This window comes from Rana temporaria, chromosome 6, assembly GCF_905171775.1.
Source record: "Rana temporaria chromosome 6, aRanTem1.1, whole genome shotgun sequence".
NCBI lineage: Eukaryota > Metazoa > Chordata > Amphibia > Anura > Ranidae > Rana > Rana temporaria.
In genome coordinates this window covers 154,962,607-154,990,346 of record NC_053494.1, presented here as the reverse complement: position 1 = coordinate 154,990,346, position 27,740 = coordinate 154,962,607, and the positions used below count along the sequence as shown (strand labels likewise).

Sequence of the window (27,740 nt, the reverse complement as noted above, 5' to 3'; positions counted from 1 at the left end):
GTTTTGAAATTTCCTGCCGTGCTTTGCGCGGCGTCATTTTTTGAACGTCAAAGTGAGTTACGTCCTTTCCTATTCACGGACGACTTAAGCAAAAAAAAAAAAAATTTAAATTTGACGCGGGAACGACGGCCATACTTTAACATGGCAAGTCTAACTATAGGCCACAAAATAGCAGCTCTAAATATACGCCGGGAAAAGCCGACTAGCGACGACGTAAGAGAATGCGACGGCCGCGCGTACCTTCGTGGATCGCTGGAAAAAGCTAATTAGCATACCCGACGCGGAAAACAACGCAAACTCCACACAGCGAGCGCGAAAGTATTGCACCTATGATCCAAAGTCATTCGAAGCCGTACGCCTGTCGGATCAAAGCCAAAAGCCGCCGTATCTTGGTTTGAGGATTCAAACTAAAGATACAACCCGGCAAATTTGAAAGTACGCCGGTGTATCAGTAGATAAGCCGGCGTACTTGTACTGTGAATCTGGCCCCAAATGTTTAGATGCAGTACAGTGATGCAGAATTGTTACAAGTTAAACCTCCAGCCTGTGACTGGACAAGGATGCAGCAACACTAATAAGGTCATCCTTGTGGCTTTTCCTATACCTCCCAGTAGTCCCACAATGTGCGGGACTGTCCTGCATTTTTACCCTACTATTGCTGTCCCGTATACAGGGGCTGTGTCCCGCTAAGGCTGTGCCTTGTACACCGCACCCACAGCTCATGCATATGCAAATTGTCACTGGATTTGCATAACTTACATATGAATGAGTCAGCTTCTGTTTTGCATATGAATGTGCTACATCTGCTCATTTATATGCAAATGATCATGGAGACACCACAACCGCCCCACAAATGCATGCAAGGTATGCAGATGCAGCAAGTTGGTGTGGCATTTACGGGGTTAAAACAAGCAGTGAGGAGGAATTATAATGCCTCTTTTCAGAGGTACACCAATTTAGCTGCACATGAAAACTTAACCTAAAGCCAGGTCTTAGACGGTTCGAATCTTGGCCGGTCCCTACTGAACTGGCCGAGATTTAAACCATATATGGGCAGCCTGAATGTACTCAAAGTTAATCGATCAACTTAGGTACAACCAGACTGTTGGATTTTACATGTGATAATTGCTAGGGGCTATTATAGTCATTAGCAGTAAACACTGGCCCAGATTCAGGTAGATCGGAGCAATATTTGCGTGGGCAAAGAGCAAAGATTTTTCTCTGCGCCCACGCAAATATTTCGATTTGCCCGCGATTCACGGAGCAGTAGCTCCGTAAATTGCGCGGGCGCTATGCTAATTAGCCCTGCGTAAGGGCGCCTAATGTAAATGATCCCGCCAGGGGGCGGGAATCATTTAAATTAGGCGCGCTCCCGCGCCGAGCGAACAGCGCATGCTCCGTCGGGAAACTTTCCCGACGTGCATTGCGGCAAATGACGTCGCAAGGACCTCATTTGCTTCTAACTGAACGTGAATGGCGTTCAGCGCCATTCACGAATCACTTACGTAAACGACGTGAAATTTAAATTTCACGAGCGGGAAGCGCAGCTATACTTTAGCATTGGTTGCCCCTGCTATTAGCAGGAGCAACCTTGCGCTAAAGTTGCCGTACGGAAACTCCGTACCTTGCGTGCTCAGGGCCCGCCCAACTTTTGTGAATCGGTGGTAGTATGCAATTTGCATACTATACGCCGATCACAATGGCCGCGCCCCCTAGCGGCCAACGCAAGAATGCAGCCTGGGATATGAAGGCATAAGGAGGCTTATGTCTGTCATATCCTAGGCTGCAGTCGGTGTAACGAGGTTCCTGAATCAGGAGCACTCGTTACACCGGAGCAAGTAAGCCCTTGCGCCGCGCAACCTATGGTTGCGCGGGCGCAAGTGCTTCTTGAATCTGGGCCCCTGTGTTCTCCCGGTAGGGACAGCTCCTCCTGTCCAGAGCACCTGTGGATGCAGAAAAGAAAATCGCTCCATCTATGGTCAGCTTAAAGGGGTTGTAAACCCTCGTGTTTTTTCACCTTAATGCATTCTATACATTAAAGCGGTGGTTCCCCCTTAAAAACAACATTTTTTTATTCCACTGCCCCCCCCACATTCCATCACGATTAATGCTCTTAATATTTTTTTCCTGCTGTACATACCTTAGTTCAGCATCTTCACCCGTGCATCCGGGTTGCGAGTCCCGCGGGAGTGGGCGTTCCTCATAGGCTGCTGATTGACGTTTTCCCCAAAAACGAGCTCTCCCCCCGTCGCGTAAGCCGCGTCACGGTTGGCGAAAGGAGCCGAACGGCGAGTCGGCGCTATACTGCGCATGCGCATCGCCGTTCGGCTCCTTTCGCCAATCGTGACGCGGCTAACGCGACGGGGGGAGAGCTCGTTTTTGGGCAAAACGTCAATCAACAGCCTGTGAGGAACGCCCACTCCCGCGGGACTCGCTACCCGGATGGACGGGTGAAGATGCTGTACTAAGGTATGTACAGCAGGAAAAAAATATTAAGAGCATTAATCGTGATGGAATGTGGGGGGGCAGTGGAATAAAAAAGTTATTTTTAAGGGGGAACCACCGCTTTAAGGTAAAAAAACTTCTGACACTGACCGCCCCCCCCAACCCCCCTGTTTTACCCACCTGAACCCTACGTTCCCTCGGGAGAGACGCGCTCTTCCTCTCTGCCTGGTGTTCTCTGCTATTGATTGGATAGATTGATAGCACAGCAGCCATTGGCTTCCGCTGTCGTCAATCAAATCCAATGACGCGGGTGCCGGGGCTGAGTGCGGCACTCTGTCTATGGACGCAGATGCTGGACTAGGGAACCTGCAAGGTAACCCCCCCAGGAAAGCTCTTTTCCTAGCTGGTTTTACAATGCGGGGAGGAGCTGCGAGCGCCGCTGGGGGACCCCAGAAGAAGATGACCAGGGTCATACTGTGCATATGCATATTTTCTAAACAGAATGCAGGTTCTTGCACCCTAAAGTACTCGCGTTTAGATGAATACATTGTTTAGCCACGTACAGTTCTTCTAATGGCTTATGCATGTATACATGGGCGTCCGCTGAAACTTTTTCGGGGGGGGGGGGGGGCTTCGGGATCGGCAATACATAGCCGCATTTAACACGGCCAGCTGGCAGTGTGAAATAGCTCTTGAGATAATTCAGCTTTACTCCATGCCCATATAATTATAGCCTAGAGAATGTACAGACCCCCCTTCAGCACAGATGGACCCCCCCCTTCAGCACAGATGGACCCCCCCTTCAGCACAGACCCCCCCTTCAGCACAGACCGCCCCCCATTCTGCAAAGATCCCCCCATTCTGCACAGACCCCTCCATTCAGCACAGATGGACCCCCCCTTCAGCACAGACCCCCCCCATTCCACACAGGTCCCTTCATTCAGCACAGACCCCCCCCCTTCAGCACAGATGGACCCCCTTTAAGCACAGACCCCCCCTTCAGCACAGATGGACTCCCCATTCAGCACATACCCCCCTTCAGACAGCCCACGGCCGCAAGACTCTTCAACACCTTCTCGATTTTCCAGGGGGGGTCAATTTCCCCCCCCCCTTGCCCTATGGAGCGGACGCCCATGCATGTATACATACATGCGTTTACACATAAAGCTTTGTTCAGATGGGCGTTGGGACCCAACAGTTTACTGAGGAGGAACAGGAAGTGAGAAATTCAGACAAAGAAAACAAAGAAAAAAAAACATTTAGAAGGGAAATCGAAGCAAAAGGCAAGTAAACCAACAATGCACTAGCTCAGGGATCCTCAAACTACGGCCCTCCAGCTGTTGCGGAACTACACATCCCATGAGGCATTGTAAAACTCTGACATTCACAGACATGACTGGACATGATGGGAATTGTAGTTCCTGAACAACTGGAGGGCCGTAGTTTGAAGACCCCTGCACTAGCTTAAAGGAACCTATTTAGAAAATAAAAAAATTAACCTTTACAACCCCCTTAATAAATGAGGTAAAGCATCACTTTGCAAAAAATAACCAATCACATGCAAGGAAAATAAACAAAATAACATTTGTGCTTGCACATGATTGGACAATGGAAGTCTGCAGCCTAAAAACACATATATGTCCATTATATGTATATGTTCTATAATGCAGAGCAATATACTGCCATTACTTTCAACTTCCTGCATACTATTCCATTACAAGGCACTGCTGTAGAAAATGACAGATGTCTTAGTTTAGGTATCCAAAACAGACTAAGAGTATCTATTTCAATCACATCTGTTCCCAGAGAGCCCGAGCAGAAGAGGATATACACTCAGAATTAATTATGTTTCAGGATCTTTCTGCCTTTGTTATGGTGTTTTAAAGCATGCTACCCTGATCTGCATGACGGGCAAATTTGGTGTCTTAAATTAAATCATAGAAAGTAGTGTTTTGGAATACGCAAAAAGAAGGCTAGAGTGTTCTACTTTAAGGCTCAATGTGGATGGGACGTTTTACAACCTCTCCTAAACGATTCAACTTGACAGATGGTAACTGACATTTAAAAACTTCAGATTTGCCGCGTTTACATGCCGCGTTTGCGTTTAGAAGCGTTTTCAAATAGTCAAAAAATTTAAAACGCCTGTAAACGAAACGCGGGTTTCAAATGCCTCTAAATATTTGTCCTGAGTGCATTTTTTGGCTTTCCAAAAACTGTTTCTAAACCCAACTGCCTAGAAATGACTATAAACGACCCTGTGTACATGTACTGATAAGATAACAAAGAGGAGAGTTCAGGAGCAGTTTAAAAAAATGCCCAACTGCTCTCAAACATTTGTTTACCAGCAGCAGTGTACATGAGGCCTTAGGCTGCATTCACACCTCGGCGTACAAAATCGTGGCGTTTTGTCCCGCGAATTGCGGCGACAAATAGCAGCGTTTTGTACCGTGATTTGCGGCGACAAAACGCAGCGATTGTGAATGCAGCCTTCACCCCCTCTATGGAGATGGTTCACATCTCCTATGCCGAACGCCGAAAGCCGCCTGAAAAAAAGGTCCGGGACTTTTTTTCAGGCGGCAGGCGTACGGCGTTCGGCGTGGAGATGTAAACCATCTCCATAGAGGTGCATGTTAAATCATCCCTCTGGCGTCTTGGGGCTGCAGCGGCGTCGCACTACAGGCGTATATACGCCTAGGTGTGAACGGGGGCTTAAGGTACTTTCACACTGGGTCGGCGAGTCCGTTAGCGGTAAAGCACCTCTAGTTTTAGGGGCACTTTATCGCAGTTTAAACTGCGATTTTTGTATGCGAGTGGGATGCTTTAAACCCCCGCTAGCGGTCGAAGAAGGGGTTAATAGTGCCCGTGTATCGGCACTCAGACTTTCACACTGGGGTGGCATAAGAGGCAGTTTTTGGGGGCTATTTTTAGCGCTAAAACACCTAAAAACTGTCTCAGTTTGAAAGTACCCTTATAAGTTGATTTTTGAGGTCAGAGGAGAATGGGCAGACTGGTTCAAGATGATAGAAAGGCAACAGTAACTCAAATAACCACTCGTTACAACCAAGGTATGCAGAATACAATCTCTAAATGCACAACATATCGAACCTTGAAGCAGATGGGCTACAGCAGCAGAAGACCCCACAAGGTGCCACACCTGTCAGCTAAGAACAGAAAACTGGGGCTAAAATTCGCACAGGCTCACCAAAATTGGACAACAGAAGATTGGAAAAACATCCTGGTCTCAGAAGTCTCGATTTCAGCTGCGACATTCAGATGATAGGGTTAGAATTTGGTGTAAACAACATGAAAGTATGGATCCATCCTGCCTTGTATCAATGGTTCTGGCTGGTGGTGGTGTACTGGTGTGAGGGAAATTTTCTTGGCACATGTTGTACACCTTAGTACCAATTGAGCATTGTTTAAAATAGGGTTGTCCTGATACCGATACTAGTATTGGTATCGAGACCGATTCCGAGTATTTGCGGGAGTACTTGTACTCCCGCAAATGCCCCCGATGCCTCATCCGATACTCCCCCCCCCCCCCCGCCGCCGCCGCTACACCGCATCCCCGTTGCTGCCGCTTGGTTAATACGGGCGGGGAACATTACAGCTTTCATTTGAATAGCTGTAGTGTTTCCCGCCGTCCTGCGTATAGACACTCCTCCTTGCTCGGGTGAACTGTCCAATCCCGAGCAAGGGGGAGTGTCTATACGCAGCGCGGCGCGAAACACTACAGCTATTCAAATGAAAGCTGTAATGTTCCCCACCCGTATTAACCAAGCGGCGGCACGGCAGCATGTAGGAAAGGGGGACATGGCTGCATATATGGGGGGGACATGGCTGCATATATGGGGGGGCATGGCTGCATATATGGGGGGGACATGGCTGCTTGCATATGGGGGGGGACATGGCTGCATATGGGGGGGACATGGCTGCATATGGGGGGGACATGGCTGGATATGGGGGGACATGGCTGGATATGGGGGGGACATGGCTGCATATGGGGGGGACATGGCTGCATATATGGGGGGGACATGGCTGCATATATGGGGGGGGGACATGGCTGCATTTGTGGGGGGACATGGCTGCATTTGGGGACACATTTTTAAAAAAAGTATCGGTATTCGGTATCGGCGAGTACTTGAAAAAAAAGTATCGGTACTTGTACTCGGTCCTAAAAAAGTGGTATCGGGACAACCCTAGTTTAAAAGCCACAGCCTACCTGAGTATTGGTCCTGACCATGTCCATCCCTTTATGACTACAGTGTACCCATCTTCTGATGGCTTCTCCAAGCAGGATAATACACCATGTCACAAAGCTCAAATCATCTCACCACTGGTTTCTTGAACATGAAAATTAGTTCACTGTACTCCAATTGCTTCCACAGTCACCAGATCTCAACCCAATAGAGCACCTTTGGGATGTGGTGGATTAGGAGCTTTGCATCATGGATGTGCAGCCAACAATTTTGAAGCAACTGCGTGATGCCATTATGTCAATATGGACCAAAATTTCTGAGGAATGTTTCCAACACCTCCTTGAACCTATGCCACAAAGAATTAAAGCAGTTCTGAAGGCAAAAGAGGGTCCAATTGGGTACTAGCAAGGTGTACCTAATAAAGTGGCCAGTGAGTGTATATTGGACTGGAACTCAAGAATAGAGACACTCTGCTGTGCAGACCTCTTTCTGAATGGGACCCCCAGGTAAGCTCTGTATTTCACTCTAATGCTACCGTGTTTTCCCGAAAATAAGCCTGGGTCTTATATTAATTTTGGCAACAAAAGACACAGTAGGGCTTATTTTCGGGGTAGGTCTTACCATGTAATGTGCCGTCTTCTCTCCCCCTCTCTCTCCCTGCCTGACAGGAATCCCCAGTGTAAACTGAGTTAAAATGCTTGTAAAATCCTATAATCCACTCTATTACAGTAGTATACAATGTACAATGTGCGTGTTTCTGTAATATAATTGTGCCAAATACCTTCGTTATAGCGCTTCTGTGACCCGCCGGAGCTCTCTTCCCCGCAATTATATTACAGAAACACACACATTGTACATTATATACTACTGTAATAGAGTGGATTATAGGATGTTACAAACATTTTAAAATAGGGCCTTTTTTCGGGGTAGGGCTTATATTGCAGCCCTCCTGGAAAATAACGCTAGGTCTAATGCCGAGTACACACGATCATTTTTCAGCATGAAAAAAACGTTGTTTTTCAAAAACTTCATTTAAAATTATCGTGTGTGGGCTTCACATCATTTTTCAGGTTCTGAAAAACGACAAAAAAAAAAAATTCAAACATGCTGCATTTTTTAACGTCGTTTTAAACAATGTCGTTTTTCGGGTTGTAAAAAATGATCGTGTGTGGGTTAAAACGACGAAAAAAACCTGCGCATGCTCAGAAGCAAGTTATGAGACGGGAGCGCTCGTTCTAGTAAAACTACCGTTCATAATGGAGTAAGCACAATTATCACGCTGTAACAGACAAAAAAGCGCAAATCGTCTTTTACTAACACGGAATCAGCTAAAGCAGCCCAAAGGCGAATGTAACTTCCCCTTTAAAGTGGCGTCGTACGTCATCGCGCTTTGCTAGATCATTTTTTAAAAACGATGGTGTGTAGGCAACATCGTTTTAATGATGAAGTTGGGAAAACATCGTTTTTTAGACATGCTGAAAAACAACGTTTTCTTTCATGCTGAAAAATGATCGTGTGTACGTGGCATTATTTTTGGGGTAGGTCTTATTTTCGGGGAAACACGGTATTATATTCACTTCAGAAAATGTTTAAAGCCTAGTTACAGAAGCAATAAATTATTGCAGTTTTGTAATCATTGAAGCTGAACTACTGTTTTCCAACTTTCAGTATTTGCACACCCCTGACCACCTAGTCATTTCTTTGGACATTTGCCTATATGGCTGCCCCCCCCCCCCCCTCCTCCACAGCCCCCGGAAAGAACGATACAGACTGTTTAAGGATCTTCTTTTGTTTTCCTTTGGCTTCATTTCTAATGGGGAGATTTATGGGAACCAAGAATCTACTTGAATGTTTACCCTGTTTTGGAAGTTCATTAGGACGAATATGCACAATTGTAAGTTTTGGTTTTCCCTCTTCTTTCTTTGCCTGTCCCCTCCCCCTCTCTTTTTACCTCCCCTTTTCCTCCCCTTTCTGCTCTGATTCTCAACAACCCTGTTTTTAATATCAGATGTTTATATATATCTCCTGAGGAAAATGAGCATTGTCTTGCGAAACGCGTAGAGTAATTTATCATATATACATTTACACCTTGGGCTGTCAGTTATACCTTAATTTATGTATTTATGGAAACCCATGCATATGTGTATGTACTCATATCTACCAGAATTATTTTTAATTGTATGCATTAACCACTTTAAGACCGAGCCTGTTTTTCCGACTCTGGGACAGATTCTCGTAGTTTTGCCGTGGGTGTAGCGTAAGCCATTTACACTACGCCGCCGCAACTTACTGGAGCAAGTGCCGTATTCCTCAAGCACTTGCTCCGTAGTTTGCGATGGCGTAGTGTAAAAGGCCCGGCGTATCCCCGCGTAATTCAAAGGGGGCGGCTTGTATTTAAATTAAGCGCGCCCCAGTGCCGATCGAACTGCGCATGCGCCGGGCTTAAAATAGCCCAGTGCGCATGCTCCAGTTCTCGACGGAAAACATCAATGACGCCGACGTGTGCGTCATTGACGTAAAGTCGTATTCAAGAACGACTTAGGAAAACGACGTACCCGACGGGAAAAGACAACGCGGACCCGACGCCATACTTAACATGGCATACGGCGGACTGGCGTAAGGTTACCCCTCATATAGGGGGGTAACCTTACGCTTACGCAAACGACATAAACGACGGCTACGCGACGCAAATTTTTTCGGGAATCGGCGTATCAGGCTCATTTGCATAAACAAATGAGACCTGAACGTAAACGCCACCTAGCGGCTGACGGAGAACTACATTTAAGATCCGACAGTGTAAGTGACTTACACCTGTCGGATCTACAGCGTATCTATGCGAAAATGATTCTAGGAATCACTCGCATAGATACGCGGGTCAAAAAACAGAGATACGACGGTGTTTCCTGACATACACCGTCGTAACTCTTCTGAGAATATGGCCCTCTGTGTTCACAAGTCAAAAACATGTTTTTTTGCTAGAAAATAACTTAAAACCCCCAACAAACTTCTAACACCCTAGAGAATAAAATGGCGGTCATTTTAATACTTTTTATCACACCGTATTTGCGCAGCGGTCTTACAAGCGCACTTTTTTTGGAAAAAAATAAGACAACAGTAAAATTAGCCCAATTTTTTTATACATTGTGAAAGATAACGTTACGTAATTGATACCCAACATGTCACGCTTCAAAGTTGCGCCCGCTCGTGGAATGGCGTCAAACTTTTACCCTTAAAAATCTCCTCAGGCGACGTTTAAAAAATTCTACTGGTTGCATGTTTTGAGTTACAGAGGAGGTCTAGGGCTAGAATTATTGCTCTCGCTCTAATGATTGCGGCGATACCTCATGTGTGGTTTGAACACCATTTTCATATGCGGGCGCTGCTCATGTATGCGTTCGCTTCTGCAAGCGAGCTCGTCAGGGCCGGGGCACCTTTATTCCTATTACAAAACATCCCTTGTAATAGAAAAAAAGCAAGACAGGTCCTCTTGGTCAAAAATACCTCACATCTCATATTTTGACTTAAATGCAAAAAAAAAATTGCCATTTGAAAAAATGACAACAAAAAAATGGCCCTTTAAGACGTATGGGCGGAAGTGACGTTTTGACGTCGCTTCCGCCCTGCAGTGATATGGAGATGGGTGGTGGTGTGGAGAAAGCCTCTTGAGGGGGGAGGGGGCGGACAGGAGTGTCAGGACGCCCACTAACACACAGCTCCTTTCTCTATCTGCAAAGTAGAGAGCGTCCTGACAATCCTGCTTGCCTGCTCCCCCCTCAAGAGGCTTTCTCCACACCAGGGAGAAAGCCTTGCATTACGGTGTGTAGTTACAGACAGAAGAACAGCAAGTGAGGATTTCTCAGAAGAAATAAGGACATTTAAAAGCAAAATGGAAGGATGAGGTAAGTGAAGGAGGACTGCACTAAGGTAAAGGAAGCTATTTAGGGAAAAAAAATTCCTTTACAACCCCTTTAATGCATAGGGTGCATTAAGGTGAAAAAACAGGAAGGTTAAACCCCTTTAAACTTAAAGGGGTTGTAAAGGTACAATTTTTTTTTCCTAAATAGCTTTCTTTACCTTAGTGCAGTCCTCCTTCACTTACCTCATCCTTCAATTTTGCTTTTAAATGTCCTTATTTCTTCTGAGAAATCCTCACTTCCTGTTCTTCTGTCTGTAACTCCACACAGTAATGTGAGGCTTTCTCCCTGTTGTGGAGTGTCGTGCTCGCCCCCTCCCTTGGACTACAGGAGAGTCAGGACGCTCTCTACGTTGCAGATAAAGGAGCTGTGTGTTAGTGGGCTTCAACATTTTATGAATATGCTTCAACATTTTCTGTGAATTTTTTTAATCCCCTCCGCTAAGTGTCTCTCGTGGTCTATTTTAGCTGCCCTGATTGTACTTTAACCTCCCTGGCGGTATGATTCTTTCAGAAAAAAGGTGCTGAAAGCGGTACCATTATTTGCAAGGAAATTCGAGATTTTCCTAGCTTGTGACGGAAAATATTGATTATATGAAGACAGGAGGCGAGTATCTTATGCATTATCTTTCTTTAATAATGCCCATAGCAGAAATACAGTAAACATTTATTGTAACTTAAAAGAAAAAATTCAAAGAACTACCCTTCCCAGCAGTCCCTGGGCCAGCGTAGCCCCTCCCAGACTGTAGTCTATATAAGGGACTGTCTGAGGTAACCTATTCCTCTTTCTTCATGCGAATTAGTGTAAACAGGAACCGAAAGTCCAATTAGACATCTCCGCGGCTGCCGGGAACCTTCCGACCGGAACACAACATCTGAATCTGGAGGAAACGAAAGGACAAGGCCAACACGGACCAACTTCATCCGGACCAACTTCATCCCAACGGGGACTATAGGAAAACCAAAACCATTCGGAGCCGACCGGTCAGTCGTCTTCAGGAACATGGACCAACGGATTCAGTCAACGGCATCCCGACTCCGGATCTGGAACGTAGTAGGAGCCTCCATCTGCGGTGAACTAAACCCATGGATCGAAACGGAACAGCAATCCCGACGGGGTTAGTGAAAACGAACTGCCGGGGCGTGCCAGCCTCCGACTTGCAGGGTGTGTGGTTCAACAGTCTAGAACGAGAGAGAGACAACCTCGTGACAGGGTTGGGTCGGGAGGGAAGATACTCGCCTCCTGTCTTCATATAATCAATATTTTCCGTCACAAGCTAGGAAAATCTCGAATTATACCTCAGACAGGAGGCTCATATCTTATGCAAGTTCAAAGCTATAACAATGCATATATAGATGATAACAAATGAAACAACTACAAAATTGATATAGATATGTGTTCCTCCGATCCAAGCAGAATTGGCGGAAAGCAATCGTGGTTACCAGTCCGCCGCTAGCCGTAAATCCTATAGGGAGCCGCCCGGGGTGATGACCTAGGAGCCACCGCTCCTCTGGAGGGGTGGGCGCCCAACGGGGTTACGTAAGACCCTGCCATTTCCATGATTGATCGTACCCCTCTGGCTAGCGTAGCTGAGGAAACCGGAAACTGAGGTTTAGCGTAGGAATGAGAAGTAGGAAGAGATGCGAAGATCGCAGTGGGATCGTGAAGGACTAAGAAATCCGTAGACAACAGAGTACGATGTGCGGGGAAGAACGGGTAGAAAAAAACGATGAAGTCCCGCCGCTGTCCTACGCACGACGGAAAAACCCAGACTCTCCGAGGCGGGAGCCGACGCCTGGAATGGCCAACGTCGTGACACCCGATATGCGTCTGACGGAATCAGACACGAGGGGGCAGTAGCTCAAACGACAATAACCTCCGACAGAGTGAGATTGTCCCCCCAGTCCTGGCGCGTGGTCAGGACCACTGATCACCTCCCAAGAGCGTTGATACCCTGGGTGTGATGGGCGTTGAAACTTAACGCTTACTAAGTCGGTACACCATGGGTGTTATCCCACCGGTAGTAAGTCTACAAGGGAGCGGTAGTCCGAGTTCGCAGCGCGGAAGGCGCAGGGGAGCTATAGGACCTCCCGGACTCAAACGAGTCCACCAGGTAGTTGGTCATCTCAGACGAACGCCTTCATGAGGTTAACTTGTCGTTGATCACCAACTAACCCAGAGTCCTCCGGATGATCGAAATGTATATCTAGTCCCAAGGCCTAGATCAAGGCAAGTGGAACCCCCGTTATAAAAGAAAAGGTCGCTGTCCGTGACCGACACCCCGAAAACCCAACCATGCGAAGAGAAGTAGGACGTGCGTCGTGAATAGAGGGTGCAGATCCCCGTACAGACTGGGGAGAGAAAGGATCCCATAAGGGAGCAAGGGCCAGGAACACTGACCGGTGCAGTCGTCAGTCGATGGAATTGGGCGGGTAACGAGAATTCCAATCTAACACCATAGCGGAAGTGCCTGGGGTACATTTCGCAGCTGGAACGATGTCGCGTTCCAGGCAGAAATGTCAGAGATCTTGCTAGATCCGTTAGGATTTTGGGTCAAGGACCCCCCAAGCGAAGGTCGTACTGGACCGCGGATACGGTGTCCATACGCAAGAACACACCGTAGGTGGACGTGTGTGGCATTAGAGTCCTGATGGCAAGGCGGTCGTCAGGATTTCCACGTGTGAACGTGCAGCAGAGACTCCGCTGTGGGCCACGCCCCTCCTGTGGACGAGGGACCGCATCAAGTACCCCAACCGAGGTGGTTGGCAACCTATTCCAAGATGAATCCGTCGTGGAGTTGCAGGTGGACCTGCCGTGCCGTCTGTCGACCTGACGTAGCCACCACCGTAGTTCAATTATGGCTTCCGTGTCCAGAGTGACGACGTCTGCACAGTGAAGCCCCTGGCAAAGACGTAGGGACTGAGACTCTGAAGGTCTCGATAGTGAAAAGAAGCTGGACAAATGGCCTGGATTAACGCCAGAAACAGGCCGACCAGGCGAGCCAGTCCGCGTAAGGATACCCGTCGTTATCCCAGCACGATACTGACCTCGTGCAGATGGCGGCCAAGTGGTCATGGGTAGCCGAAGGAGCACTAGGTTGGTGTCCACCAAGAACCCTAAAACTCTACCTCCTGAGATGGGGAGAGGATAGACTCCCCGTGGTCTATGGGGGACTGTCCCGGAGGCGTGTTCGTTCGCCAGGCAAGGGGTACGAGCCATTAAGAGTAGGTCGTCCAAGTAGATAATCAACCTCACCCTTTGTGTCGCAGAATGTCGTCACTGTATACGGTAATTACGAGAGATTTCTCAAGTTACTACCGGGCGATAACCGCCCTCCTTTCCTGAACAGGAAGACGTTGTTGGGGAAACCCGGGGAGAGCGGGTCCGTCTCCACTATCGTTTGGGTGAACCAGAGGCCCTGCAATTCGTTGTCTATTAGGGCGGTGTTCAGGTCTGAAGACCGAGGAAAGAGGGACTAGGTCCATCTCCGGTCCTATAATCCTGATAGACCGGCACTGTACCGTGTTAGACTTTGATGACGTTTGGGCTCATCCGGGATGGAATAGAGCCCTACCGTCTTGGAATATCTTAATCAGCGTGATCCCGACTAGCCTGCCCTCGGTGGTCGGACCGGGGTCTGATTCGGCTAGGTGAGACAGCTGGGGAACAAGCCACGTTAAGATTCGAGCGGCGGTGTCCAGTCGGACCCGTAGTGTCCACGCATCCCAGGAGGCGACCGCCCGTTGGGCCCAGCCCCGATTTGGGACAGGTCAGTCGGCTGTTCAGCGGCGTGGCCTGCTCACTAAGGTGTGGGATGATGGTGATAGGTCCCAAAGATCCAAGGCCCTGGTCTGTATGATCCGAAGGACCTCTCTATTCCCAGCTTGGGGGATTTCCCGTGTATGGTGGGATACCCCCAGGGTATGGGGTTCACCTCGGGAGTGTGCACAGCCATAAATGGTAAAGGAAGGGGGTTACGCCCTGAAAATGATTCGGTGAGTTTTTCGACCGATCTCCGGGGTCCATTATGTGATGTATTGGATCACCTCGGGCGGAGGTGCCCCATCATCGGAGTGTGGATGGCATATCGCCCCCGGATCTATAATGGCTCTCTACGAGAATCCATAGAGTGTCACCCTGGGAACAGGGTTGGCGTCGTCATAGAGCGCCATGTGCCCACTGCCCTAACACTCATCATCATTCTCATCATCTACAACCTCAGACTCAAGGTGTTAGCCGCCTCAGACTCCGCGGACAACTCTGAAAGAGTCCACGAATGGGTCTGGCTTAGTCCGTCTAACGGATCGCTGCCTCTGCATGTGCATCTCCCCGAGGCTCGGGGGTCGGTCGGAGTCTGGGAGGGCAGTGGGTCGGCAGTCCGGGTAGGGTACTGCCTGGGACATATTATTTACTTCCCCTGTCGGGGAGTCAAGGGCCACAGAAACGTGGCAGCGTTTTGGAACGCCCAGCCCTTCTCAGGGGTGGTAGACCGTTGCCGGATGGTCCGGGCATATGGTGTGCAGGCGGGGGTAACCGACGCCATGGTCGTAAAGATTGGTCTACCGATCAGTTTTGGCAACTGTGTAACACTGTTGAGATTTGGCCTCCTAGGACTGTGTCCACCCTATCCGGGGTACCGGCATGAACAATGCCATGATATTCATTAAATTGTAGAATCTTTGTACAATTCAATACAATTTTTTTATACATATTTGTATAATTTATTTATATAATGAATATATAATTTGTATAATCCATCTATAATTTATTATTTGTAAAATTGAATAATGGATTTAGTTATATATTATAAGTAATAATATATATTAATAATAATATCATTAATAATAAATGTATTTATTCATTCAATCCTTAGATAGTTATTTAATACATTATTTATTAGGAGTATGTTGTAGGGAATAAATTCCCTGGAGATAAACATGCTATAATTTCTTTATTTAATTTATTGATTTATTGATCTATCTACATATTGATTATTTATTTATTAGGATAAATAAGGTATATGTTCTAGGGAATAAATTCCCCAGAAATATAATTTGGGTATATATTGAATTATTTATTGTAGATTCGGTTATTTAAATTATTTAATTTAATTTATTTATTTATTTATTTATTTATTAGATATTGATTCATTGGAATGAAATATATATATTTATATATATATATCTGAAAAGATGTACTGCCATCTAGTGGTTGAAAGCATGGTGAAACAGCAGCAGGTTCCTGGCTACGACACCGCTGGGAAGGACATCCTGCGGTGTGAGGGGAGCCTGACGAGATTCTAACTCCAGAGGCGAAGTCTCGCGAGACTACGGCCTCTGGAGTTCTTATTGGCCCGAGGTTGTGAGGGACGGAACGGTCGATGAGAACCGTTCTCCCCCGTCTCGCTCTCGATACCGAGAGAGGCACCGAAAGAGAGGCGAGGAGGAGAGGAGCGGCCGCGGCGGAGACCCCGCCCCCCACCTGAGCGCGCGAAGGGGAGCGTGGGGAGGGAGGGGGGGTTTGACAGTTGCCCAGGCATGGCGCCCGCCGAGGGAGCGAATGAAAAACAGCGCGGATCCCGCACGGACGCCGCAGTGCTCCGGCGTCAAAGAAAGGGAAAAAACCCGAGCAAAGAATCAAAGAATTGGATACAAACAAACGTGGCCTCTCAAACATATCTGCCTGACACCGCTCCGGTGTCAGGCAGACAGAAATAAAGCACAGAAACGGGGGATAGCAGGGAGAACCCCCAGTATTCCACATCTTCCAAAAACTACAGAACAATCAATTCCGACAAAATACCTGACACCGGGGCATTCGGTATCAGGGAGGAATTCCAGGGAAACTCCCCATGTTCCACAATACCTCAAACATATCAGTCAAGACTGAACAAAATCACCCGACACCGGGGCACTCGGTATCAGAGACCATATATACAATCAAACAATAAAGGTACATGAAACACCTATCTTGTAAATAATAAAGATACAAGAAGTACCTATCCTGTAAATAATAAAGGTACATGAAATACCTATCTTGTAAATAATAAAGGTACATGAAATACTTATCTTGTGTGCTCTGCCATGAGCAGAAAGAAAGAGGAATAGGTTACCTCAGACAGTCCCTTATATAGACTACAGTCTGGGAGGGGCTACGCTGGCCCAGGGACTGCTGGGAAGGGTAGTTCTTTGAATTTTTTCTTTTAAGTTACAATAAATGTTTACTGTATTTCTGCTATGGGCATTATTAAAGAAAGATAATGCATAAGATATGAGCCTCCTGTCTGAGGTATAATTTGGTGATTTGTACTGTAGGCCTGTAATTTTTAGGAATAACTCACTTAAATCTGACCAAAACCACTTTTGACATAAAGGGACACTTTTGGTTGCTATGGACAATCTACAGTTTGCAGGCAGAAAGAAAAGTTTTTATTATATAAAAGAACATGCAGGACACTGGGCAGACCACTAGGGACAAGGGGTGTGTGTATTTTTTACATACAGTACTGTAATCTATAAGATTACAGTATACTGTATGTAATGTGTTTGTTTAAGTTTTTGAATGTGGCGCCGTTTTCCGCACCTGTGCGTCGTAACGTCGCAGGGAACGGAGATCGGCGGCAGAGGAGGACTCTGTGTGAATCGAGCGAGGTCCTGCTCGCTCACACAGCGCGGTGGCATTGCTGGATCCAGGGACAAGGTAAGTAAACACTCCCTGTGGATCCAGCGAGGCGAGCCCGAGTCTGACTCGGGGTTACCGATCGCAGCATGAAAATCTAACCCCGAGTCAGACTCGGGAATACCGCCAGGGGGTTAACATTTCTTATTGCATTCCTTGAAGTGATGTAATGCTGACAATGACCCCTCTGCCTTATATTTTTTAAGTGTCCATTTCCTTCCTCCTTTTTATGCCTTTTAACAATAAAAGTTTAGCTACCCAGGTTTAACCTTTATCCACTTACCATGATCCATCAATGGCAGATGCTACAATTTCCTTCTGCCGCCGTGGCAGAGGGACTCACAGAGCACACCAGAAGGATTTCTAACAAATTTTTCAACATTATAGCTGAGCGATTTGTAGTTCACTCAGATCTTCCTGAAGCCTTGTAACATAAGATCCATACCTCTGTTTGGACATGAGGCTGGTGGTAAACAATGAATGAGCCTGTGCATTGCACCTGATCACAATTGCAATGCTCTGCAGGCCCAAAAGAAAACAAAAAATGCAAATTTTTTATTTTATCAATGTTGGTGCATAATTATTATTATTTATTTTTCAAAAGGGTGGACAATGTCTTTAGCATAGCTTATATGGTATGCAGGAAGGGAATTACAAACTGTGTATGCAATAATTACAGAGTATTTGTTTTTTATTTGCAAAGTTTGCTGTCAGTTCACGGTTCCTAGAGAACAATTAAAGATCAAATTAATAACTTCCTTGTTAGAGAGAAATAATGCCAGGATCCTTGCTTTTCTTCTTAGCTATGCTGGACTGTTTCCAGGTGGCAGTATTATAAATTAGTTACCTAATGTTTGGACGCTACTCTAATAGGTAACAGGAACCTCTGCTAGAAGTTTACACAATGCTCCCATACAACACATTCTATGCAAGGACTGAAAGCACAATCAGGTCCTGAAAGATATGCTTGGCTGCACGCTGCTTCTAGGTTATTATTAAAGGGTTTGTAAGGGAATTTTTTTTTTTTATCTTAATAGCTTCCTTTACTTTAAAGTGGAGGTTCACCCTCAAAAAAAATTCTGACATCACACGGAGTCGAGCCATCCTACCGACAGAATGCCGGTGGCCTTTTTTTTTTCTCAGCACATACCTCGTTATGTGCGATTTTCACCTCACGGCAATCCCGCGGGAGTGGGCGTTCCCAAGCACTGCCTGTGGTTGACAGGCTTCCGAACGGCGCTTACTGCACGTCACGGGTAGCCGAAAAAACCCGAACGTCGGTGTGGCTCTATACGGCGCCTGCGCACCGACGTTCGGGTTCTGTCGGCAACCTGTGACGCACAGTATGCGCCGTTCGGAAGCCTGTCAATCACAGGCAGTGCTTGGAAACGCCCACTCCCGCGGGATTGCCATGAGGTGAAAATCGTGATAACGAGGTATGTGCTGAGAGAAAAAAAAAACACCGGCATTCTGGTCGGTAGGATGGCTCGACTCCGTGTGATGTCAAAAATTGTTTTAAAGGGTGAACCTTCACTTTAATGCAGTGCTGTTTTCATGTCCTCGTTGTTCATTTTTGCTCTCAAGTTGCTGTAATTCTTCTCTGATCTCCACACTTCCTGGTTGTCTGTTTCCTGATGACCACAGTACTGGGAGCTTTCTCTCTGTGGTCACTAACTTCAAGGAGGTGTGATTACTGTGGGGCAGATTCATCAAGAGATACGACGGCAGATCTCCTGATCCGCCGTCGTATCTGTGAGAGCCGACGGTCGGATCTGTGAGATCCCACGGTCGGATCTATGCGACTGATTCATAAGAATCAGTTCCACATAGATCTCCCTTAGATCCGACTGGTGTAAGTGACTTACACCAGTCGAATCTTAGGCTGCATATGCAAATGAGGAGAACCGCAGATTCAAGTCCGTACGCCCGCCCGTCGATTTTTTTTAACGTAGTTTGCGTTCGGCTTTTTCCGGCGGATAGTTACCCCTGCTATATGAGGGGTAGCTAATGTTAAGTATGGCCGTCGTTCCCGCGCCAAGATTCAAATTTTTACGTCATTTGCGTAAGTCGATCGGGAATACCGATGGCCGCAATTGACGTACCCGCCGCTAACAATGACGTCCTAGCGACGTCATTTGGAGCATGCGCACTGGGATATTTCGCCGGCAGCGCATGCGCAGTTAAATCGGCGCGGGAACGCGCCTGATTTGAATTGTACACTCCCCCTAGCCGCGGAATTTGCATTCCGCCGGGGGGAGTTACGATCCGACGGTGCAATTTGCGAGGTAAGTGCTTGATGAATACTGCACTAGCCTCGCAAAATTGCACCGGCGGATCGTAAAACACGTAGATCTAGCGGATCTAAAGATCCGCTGATCTACATGAATCTGGCCCTGTGTGTCTAGTTTCTAGTTTCGTTTTCCAAACCATCACTGCTCTATGGCTCTGTATGCTCTGTATAGCACAGAGGCAGGAAATAACATGCAAAAACGAAACTAGATGCAAAAACGAAACTAGAAACTTCAGGTACATTATATGATTGATTTTTATTGATTTTTAATCATTTTTAAAAGGAATCAGTTAACTATTATGTCTCTATACCCTGTAAACAGTCATTTCAGCCAAAAAATGTTTTTCCTTTACAACTCCTCCTTTAAGTTTAACAGAATATAGAAATTGGTGACCTTCAGCCGGGACACAGAAATCTGTGAAACAACTTGTTGTAACACTTTATGATTGTCAATAGTAAGGCACTCATGTTTATTAACCTTACTTCAGTTTAACATCTAAAAAAATAAATAAGACTAAAAACCTGTATTGATTAAATTATTCTGCAATATCAACGTAAATTAGTGGCATGCAAATAAAATATCCTAGATACAGTGATGAAAATAAGTATTTGAACACCCTGCTATTTTGCAAGTTCTCCCACTTGGAAATCATGGAGGGGTCTGAAATTGTTATCGTAGGTGCATGTCCACTGTGAGAGACATAATAAAATAAAAAAAAATCCAGAAATCACAATGTATGATTTTTTTAACTATTTATTTGTATGATACAGCTGCAAATAAGTATTTGAAGACCTGAGAAAATCAATGTTAATATTTGGTACAGTAGCCTTTGTTTGCAATTACAGAGGTCAAACGTTTCTTGTAGTTTTTCACCAGGTTTGCACACACTGGAGGAGGGATTTTGGCCCACTCCTCCACACAGATCTTCTCTAGATCAGTCAGGTTTCTGGGCTGTCGCTGAGAAACACGGAGTTTGAGCTCCCTCCAAAGATTCTCTATTGGGTTTAGGTCTGGAGACTGGCTAGGCCACGCCAGAACCTTGATATGCTTCTTACAGAGCCACTCCTTGGTTATCCTGGCTGTGTGCTTCAGGTCATTGTCATGTTGGAAGACCCAGCCTCGACCCATCTTCAAAGCTCTAACTGAGGGAAGGAGGTTGTTGCCCAAAATCTCGCAATACATGGCCCCGGTCATCCTCTCCTTAATACAGTGCAGTCGCCCTGTCCCATGTGCAGAAAAACACCCCCAAAGCATGATGCTACCACCCCCATGCTTCACAGTAGGGATGGTGTTCTTGGGATGGTACTCATCATTCTTCTTCCTCCAAACACGGTTAGTGGAATTATGACCAAAAAGTTCTATTTTGGTCTCATCTGACCACATGACTTTCTCCCATGACTCCTCTGGATCATCCAAATGGTCATTGGCAAACTTAAGACGGGCCTTGACATGTGCTGGTTTAAGCAGGGGAACCTTCCGTGCCATGCATGATTTCAAACCATGACGTCTTAGTGTATTACCAACAGTAACCTTGGAAACGGTGGTCCCAGCTCTTTTCAGGTCATTGACCAGCTCCTCCCGTGTAGTCCTGGGCTGATTTCTCACCTTTCTTAGGATCATTGAGACCCCATGAGGTGAGATTTTGCATGGAGCCCCAGTCCGAGGGAGATTGACAGTCATGTTTAGCTTCTTCCATTTTCTAATGATTGCTCCAACAGTGGACCTTTTTTCACCAAGCTGCTTGGCAATTTCCCCGTAGCCCTTTCCAGCCTTGTGGAGGTGTACAATTTTGTCTCTAGTGTCTTTGGACAGCTCTTTGGTCTTGGCCATGTTAGTAGTTCGATTCTTACTGATTGTATGGGGTGGACAGGTGTCTTTATGCAGCTAATGACCTCAAACAGGCGCATCTAATTTAGGATAATAAATGGAGTGGAGGTGGACATTTTAAAGGCAGACTAACAGGTCTTTGAGGGTCAGAATTCTAGCTGATAGACAGGTGTTCAAATACTTATTTGCAGCTGTATCATACAAATAAATAGTTAAAAAAACATAAATTGTGATTTCTGGATTTTTTTTTTTGATTATGTCTCTCACAGTGGACATGCACCTACGATGACAATTTCAGACCCCTTCATGATTTCCAAGTGGGAGAACTTGCAAAATAGCAGGGTGTTCAAATACTTATTTTCCTCACTGTATGTCTGACCATACACACCTAGGTCAGTTCCTTAACCCCTTCCTTACTGGGCCATTATAAAATGACGCCGGCAGGAACCCTCCCTCCCTCCGGGTGGACGTCATATGACGTCCTTTCTTCCCGGCAAACTAGGGCGAGCGCGCGCACCCGAGGCAACGCTTGTGACCCGGTGTGCGATGTCCGCCGGGCACCCGCCGCCGATCACGGCAGGAGTGTGGATCTGTGTGTGTAGGTGAGGAGAGGTGAGGAGACCGATGTGTGTTCCCAGTACAGAGGAACACACATCGGTCTCCTCTCCTTGTGAGTCCCCTCCCCCTACAGTAAGAATCACTCCCAGGAAACATATTAACCCCTTCAGCGCCCCTAGTGTTAACCCCTTCCCTGCCAATCACATTTATACAGTAAGCAGTGCATATTTATAGCACTGTTCGCTGTATAAATGTGAATGGTTCCAAAAATGTGTCAAAGTGTCCGATGTGTCCGCCATAATGTCGCAGTCCCAATAAAAATCACAGATCGCCGCCATTACTAGTAAAAAAAAAATAATAAAAAAAATGTCATAATTCTGTCCCCTATTTTGTAGGCGCTATAACTTTTGCGCAAACCAATCACTATACGCTTATTGTGATTTTTTTACAAAAAATATGTAGAAGAATACGTATCGGCCTAAACTGAGAATTTTTTTTTTTTAACCACTTAAAGGGTCACTAAAGGAAAAAAAATGTTTTTGCTAAAATGACTGTTTACAGGGTATAGAGACATAATAGTTAACTGATTCCTTTTAAAAACGATTAAAAATAGATAAAAATCAATCCTATAATGTGCCTCTAGTTTCACTTTCGTTTTTGCAGCTAGCTTAGTTTTTGCATGTAATTTAATGCCTCTGTGCTGGACAGAGCCATAGAGAGCGATGGTTAGGAAAACTAAACTAGAATCTCCCAGTACTGTGGTGATCAGGAAACAGACAACCAGGAAGTGTCCAGAACAGAGAGGAATTACAGCAACATCAGAGCAAAAACGAACAATGAGGACTGCAGTAAGGTAAAGGAAGCTATTTAGCTAAAAAAAAATTCCTTTAGTGACCCTTTAAGCCCCGGACCAATATGCAGGTTAAGGACCTGGCCCCTTTTTGCGATTCGGCACTGCGTCGCTTTAACTGACAATTGCGCGGTCATGCAACGTGGCTCCCAAACAAAATTGGCGTCCTTTTTTTCCCACAAATAGAGCTTTCTTTTGGTGGTATTTAATCACCTCTGTGGTTTTTATTTTTTGCACTATAAACAAAAATAGAGCAACAATTTTGAAAAAAATTCAATATTTTTTACTTTTTGCTATAATAAATATCCCCAAAAAATTTCGGAAAAAAAAAATTCCTTAGTTTAGGCCGATATGTATGACCTGGCATACACCTGTGTGGGGTGAGGAGGATAGGACACACCTGTCTGACCTGGCATACACCTGTGTGGGGTGAGGAGGATAGGACACACCTGTCTGACCTAGCATACACCTGTGTGGGGTGAAGAGAATAGGACACACTGGTCTGACCTGGCATACACCTGTGTGGGGTGAGGAGGATAGGACACACCTGTCTGACCTGGCATACACCTGTGTGGGGTGAGGAGGATAGGACACACGTGTCTGACCTGGCATACACCTGTGTGGGGTGAAGAAGGCACACCTGTCTGACCTGGCATACACCTGTGTGGGGTGAGGAGGACACACCTGTCTGACCTGGCATACACCTGTGTGGGGTGAAGAGGATAGGACACACCTGTCTGACCTGGCATACACCTGTGTGGGGTGAGGAGGATAGGACATACCTGTCTGACCTGGCATACACCTGTGTGGGGTTAGGAGGATAGGACACACCTGTCTGACCTGGCATACACACTATTTATTTATTTATTTATTTAAAATGCTTATTGAGAGCGCAGTCATTACCAGCAGGCCTCGATGCGCTAGCTACAAGTAAGCATCACATGATGTGAAACATGTCAGCCACCTTTTTCCTGTTATTCACTTCATTTTGACTGCATCGCTTTGGTTATTTTTTGGATTTTATTTGTACAATAAAGACATCGTTTTAACCACTTGCCGCCCCCCCTATTACAAATGACGGCGGCAAAGTGGTTTTAATATTCTGACTGGACGTCATATAACGTCCTCAGGATATTGAGCCGCTGCACGCCCCCGGGGGCGAGCATCGCGGCGATCGTTGTTGCAGGGTGTCAGACTGACACCCCGCAACACCGATCTAGATAAAGAGTCTCTGACAGAGACTCTTTACCACGTGATCAGCCGTGTCCAATCACGGCTGATCACAATGTAAACAAGAAGAGCCGGTTATCGGCTTTTCCTCACTCGCGTCTGTCATACGCGAGTAGAGGAGAGCCGATCGGCTGCTCCTCTGACAGGGGGGGTTTGTGCTGATCGATTATCAGCACAGCTCCCCCGAGGATGCCCACACTAGACCACCAGGGATGCCACCAGACCACCAGAGATGCCCACCACCAGGTATGCCACCCTAGACCACCAGGGATGCCAATCAGTGCCCACAATGGATGTCAATCAGTGCCCACAATGGGCATCACTGATTGTCAGGCATTGTTTTTTGGCACTGATTGGCATCCATAAGTACAATATAATACAGTACATCTGTGCCACCTATCAGTGCCCATCCATGCCCATCCGTGCCACCTATCAGTGCCCATCCATTCCACCTATCACTGCCCATCCATGCCGCCTATCTGTGCCCATCCGTGTCGCCTATCTGTGCCCATTCATGCCGCCTGTGCCCATCTGTGCCGCCTATCAGTGCCCATCCATGCCGCCTATCAGTGCCCCATCAGTGCTGCATATTAGTGCCCATCAGTGCCCATCAATTCCACCTCATCAGTGCCCATCAGTGCCGCCTTATCAGTGCCTGTCAGTGCAGCCCCATCAGTGAAGGAGAAAATGTACTTATTTACAACGTTTTGTAACGGAAACAAAAAAATAATAATTTGTTTTTCAAAATATTCGGTCTTTTAATTTGTTTTTTGCAGAAAATAAAAATCCCAGAGGTGATCAAATACCACCAAATGAAAGCTCTATTTGTGGGAACAAAATGATAAAAATGTAGTTTGGGTACAGTGTAGCATGACTGCGTAATTGTCATTCAAAGTGCAACAGCGCTGAAAGCTGAAAATTGGTCTGGGCAGGAAGGTGTATAAGTGCCCTGTATGGAAGTGGTTAAGGAGTGCGGCAGTCCAGGATCTTCTTCTATCCAATGTACCTGTGCATAGCCAGCACCTTTTTGTTTTAGTGGGACGGCAGCAAAGCCAAGGGATCAGCAGTTTTTAGAGCGGTATCACCTCTCACTGGCATACACCTGTATGGGGTGAGGAGGATAGGACACACCTGTCTGACCTGGCATACACCTGTATGGGGTGAGGAGGATAGGACACGCCTGTCTGACCTGGCATACACCTGTATGGCGTGAGGAGGATAGGGACACGCCTGTCTGACCTGGCATATACCTGTGTGGGGTGAGGAGGATAGGACACACCTGTCTGACCTGGCATATACCTGTGTGGGGTGAGGAGGATAGGACACACCTGTCTGACCTGGCATACACCTGTGTGGGGTGAGGAGGATAGGGACACGCCTGTCTGACCTGGCATATACCTGTGTGGGGTGAGAAGGATAGGACACGCCTGTCTGACCTGGCATACACCTATGTGGGGTGAGGAGGATACACCTGTCTGACCTGGCATACACCTGTATGGGGTGAGGAGGATACACCTGTCTGACCTGGCATACACCTGTGTGGGGTGAGGAGGATAGGACACACCGGTTTGACCTGGCATACACCTGTGTGGGGTGAAGAAGACACACCTGTCTGACCTGGCATACACCTGTGTGGGGTGAGGACGACACACCTGTCTGACCTGGCATACACCTGTATGGGGTGAAGAAGACACACCTGTCTGACCTGGCATACACCTGTGTGGGGTGAGGAGGATAGGACACACCTGTCTGACCTGGCATACACCTGTGTGGGGTGAGGAGGATAGGACACACCTGTCTGACCTGGCATACACCTGTGTGGGGTGAGGAGGATAGTGACACGCCTGTCTGACCTGGCATACACCTGTGTGGGGTGAGGAGGATAGGGACACGCCTGTCTGACCTGGCATATACCTGTGTGGGGTGAGGATAGGACACGCCTGTCTGACCTGGCATACACCTATGTGGGGTGAGGAGGATACACCTGTCTGACCTGGCATACACCTGTATGAGGTGAGGAGGACACACCTGTCTGACCTGGCATACACCTGTGTGGGGTGAGGAGGATAGGACACACCGGTTTGACCTGGCATACACCTGTGTGGGGTGAAGAAGACACACCTGTCTGACCTGGCATACACCTGTGTGGGGTGAGGACGACACACCTGTCTGACCTGGCATACACCTGTATGGGGTGAAGAAGACACACCTGTCTGACCTGGCATACACCTGTGTGGGGTGAGGAGGATAGGGACACGCCTGTCTGACCTAGCATATACCTGTGTGGGGTGAGGATAGGACACGCCTGTCTGACCTGGCATACACCTATGTGGGGTGAGGAGGATACACCTGTCTGACCTGGCATACACCTGTATGGGGTGAGGAGGATACACCTGTCTGACCTGGCATACACCTGTGTGGGGTGAGGAGGATAGGACACACCGGTTTGACCTGGCATACACCTGTGTGGGGTGAAGAAGACACACCTGTCTGACCTGGCATACACCTGTGTGGGGTGAGGACGACACACCTGTCTGACCTGGCATACACCTGTATGGGGTGAAGAAGACACACCTGTCTGACCTGGCATACACCTGTGTGGGGTGAGGAGGATAGGACACACTTGTCTGACCTGGCATACACCTGTGTGGGGTGAAGAAGACACACCTGTCTGACCTGGCATACACCTGTGTGGGGTGAGGAGGACACACCTGTCTGACCTGGCATACACCTGTGTGGGGTGAAGAGAATAGGACACACTGGTCTGACCTGGCATACACCTGTGTGGGGTGAGGAGGATAGGACACACCTGTCTGACCTGGCATACACCTGTGTGGGGTGAGGAGGATAGGACACACGTGTCTGACCTGGCATACACCTGTGTGGGGTGAAGAAGGCACACCTGTCTGACCTGGCATACACCTGTGTGGGGTGAAGAGGATAGGACACACCGGTCTGACCTGGCATACACCTGTGTGGGGTGAGGAGGATAGGGCACACCTGTCTGACCTGGCATACACCTGTCTGACCTGGCACACGCCTGTCTCACCTGGGCTCTCCGGATAAATGGGCGTCCACAGTAATTGGCTGGAGGTGAGGGAGACATCACAGCTCTTCTTGTGGATCTGGAATATCCCCCTGAGGAGGCTGTTCTGGCGGCCATAGTCCCGGGATAGGCGGGCACTGTACTCCCCCAGGGATCGCTCCTCCGGGTCACTGTACCCCCGGGCTCCAGAGCGCTCACTCCCCGAACTCCACTCCTCACAGCGATCGTTCAGCTGCTGGGGCACCGAGGCGGGTCTCCTCCAGTGCCGGGGACTCCCGGGCTCCATGCACTCCTCTCCGCTCTCACTCCAGGCACTCACACGCCGGTACACGCCGGGCAGGCGCAGAGTCTCCCCCATACTGTCACTGGCGGAGTTCCGGAGTTGGGGGGACAGGTGGGTGCCGAGAACTGGGATGCCAGGGTAACCAGCGGGCACGCGCGACGCCATCTCCGGTTGTCTGAGTGACGGGGGCGCGCACCGGGCTGGAGGAGAGGAACGCGCATTGCTAATCCCAGTGAGGTGAGGGGCTGGAGGTGACACCGAGCACACATGATACACCCGGACATTAGTTTGGATAGTTCTGTATGGAACACAGCAGATTGTTCAGCCCGTGAATGATAAATACTACAAGATGTCTGCAGTCAGCTTTATTATTGAGAAAAGCTCCTCTCTGATCTAGTTTCACTGGAAAACCTACAGGA

The 27,740-nt window shown here is 47.4% G+C and overlaps 1 protein-coding gene across 1 annotated transcript in view; it reads right to left on the bottom strand.

The window, feature by feature from the left end:
- The window catches only part of CERKL (ceramide kinase like), a 165,406-nt gene extending 137,900 nt beyond the window's left edge, over nt 1-27,506 (bottom strand). Inside the window, exon 1 of the mRNA XM_040357642.1 lies at nt 27,042-27,506. Coding sequence (XP_040213576.1) covers nt 27,042-27,486 — 445 coding nt within the window. The 5' untranslated portion in view covers nt 27,487-27,506. The remainder of the gene's footprint in view (nt 1-27,041) is intronic.
- Nucleotides 27,507-27,740: the final 234 nt, after the last annotated feature.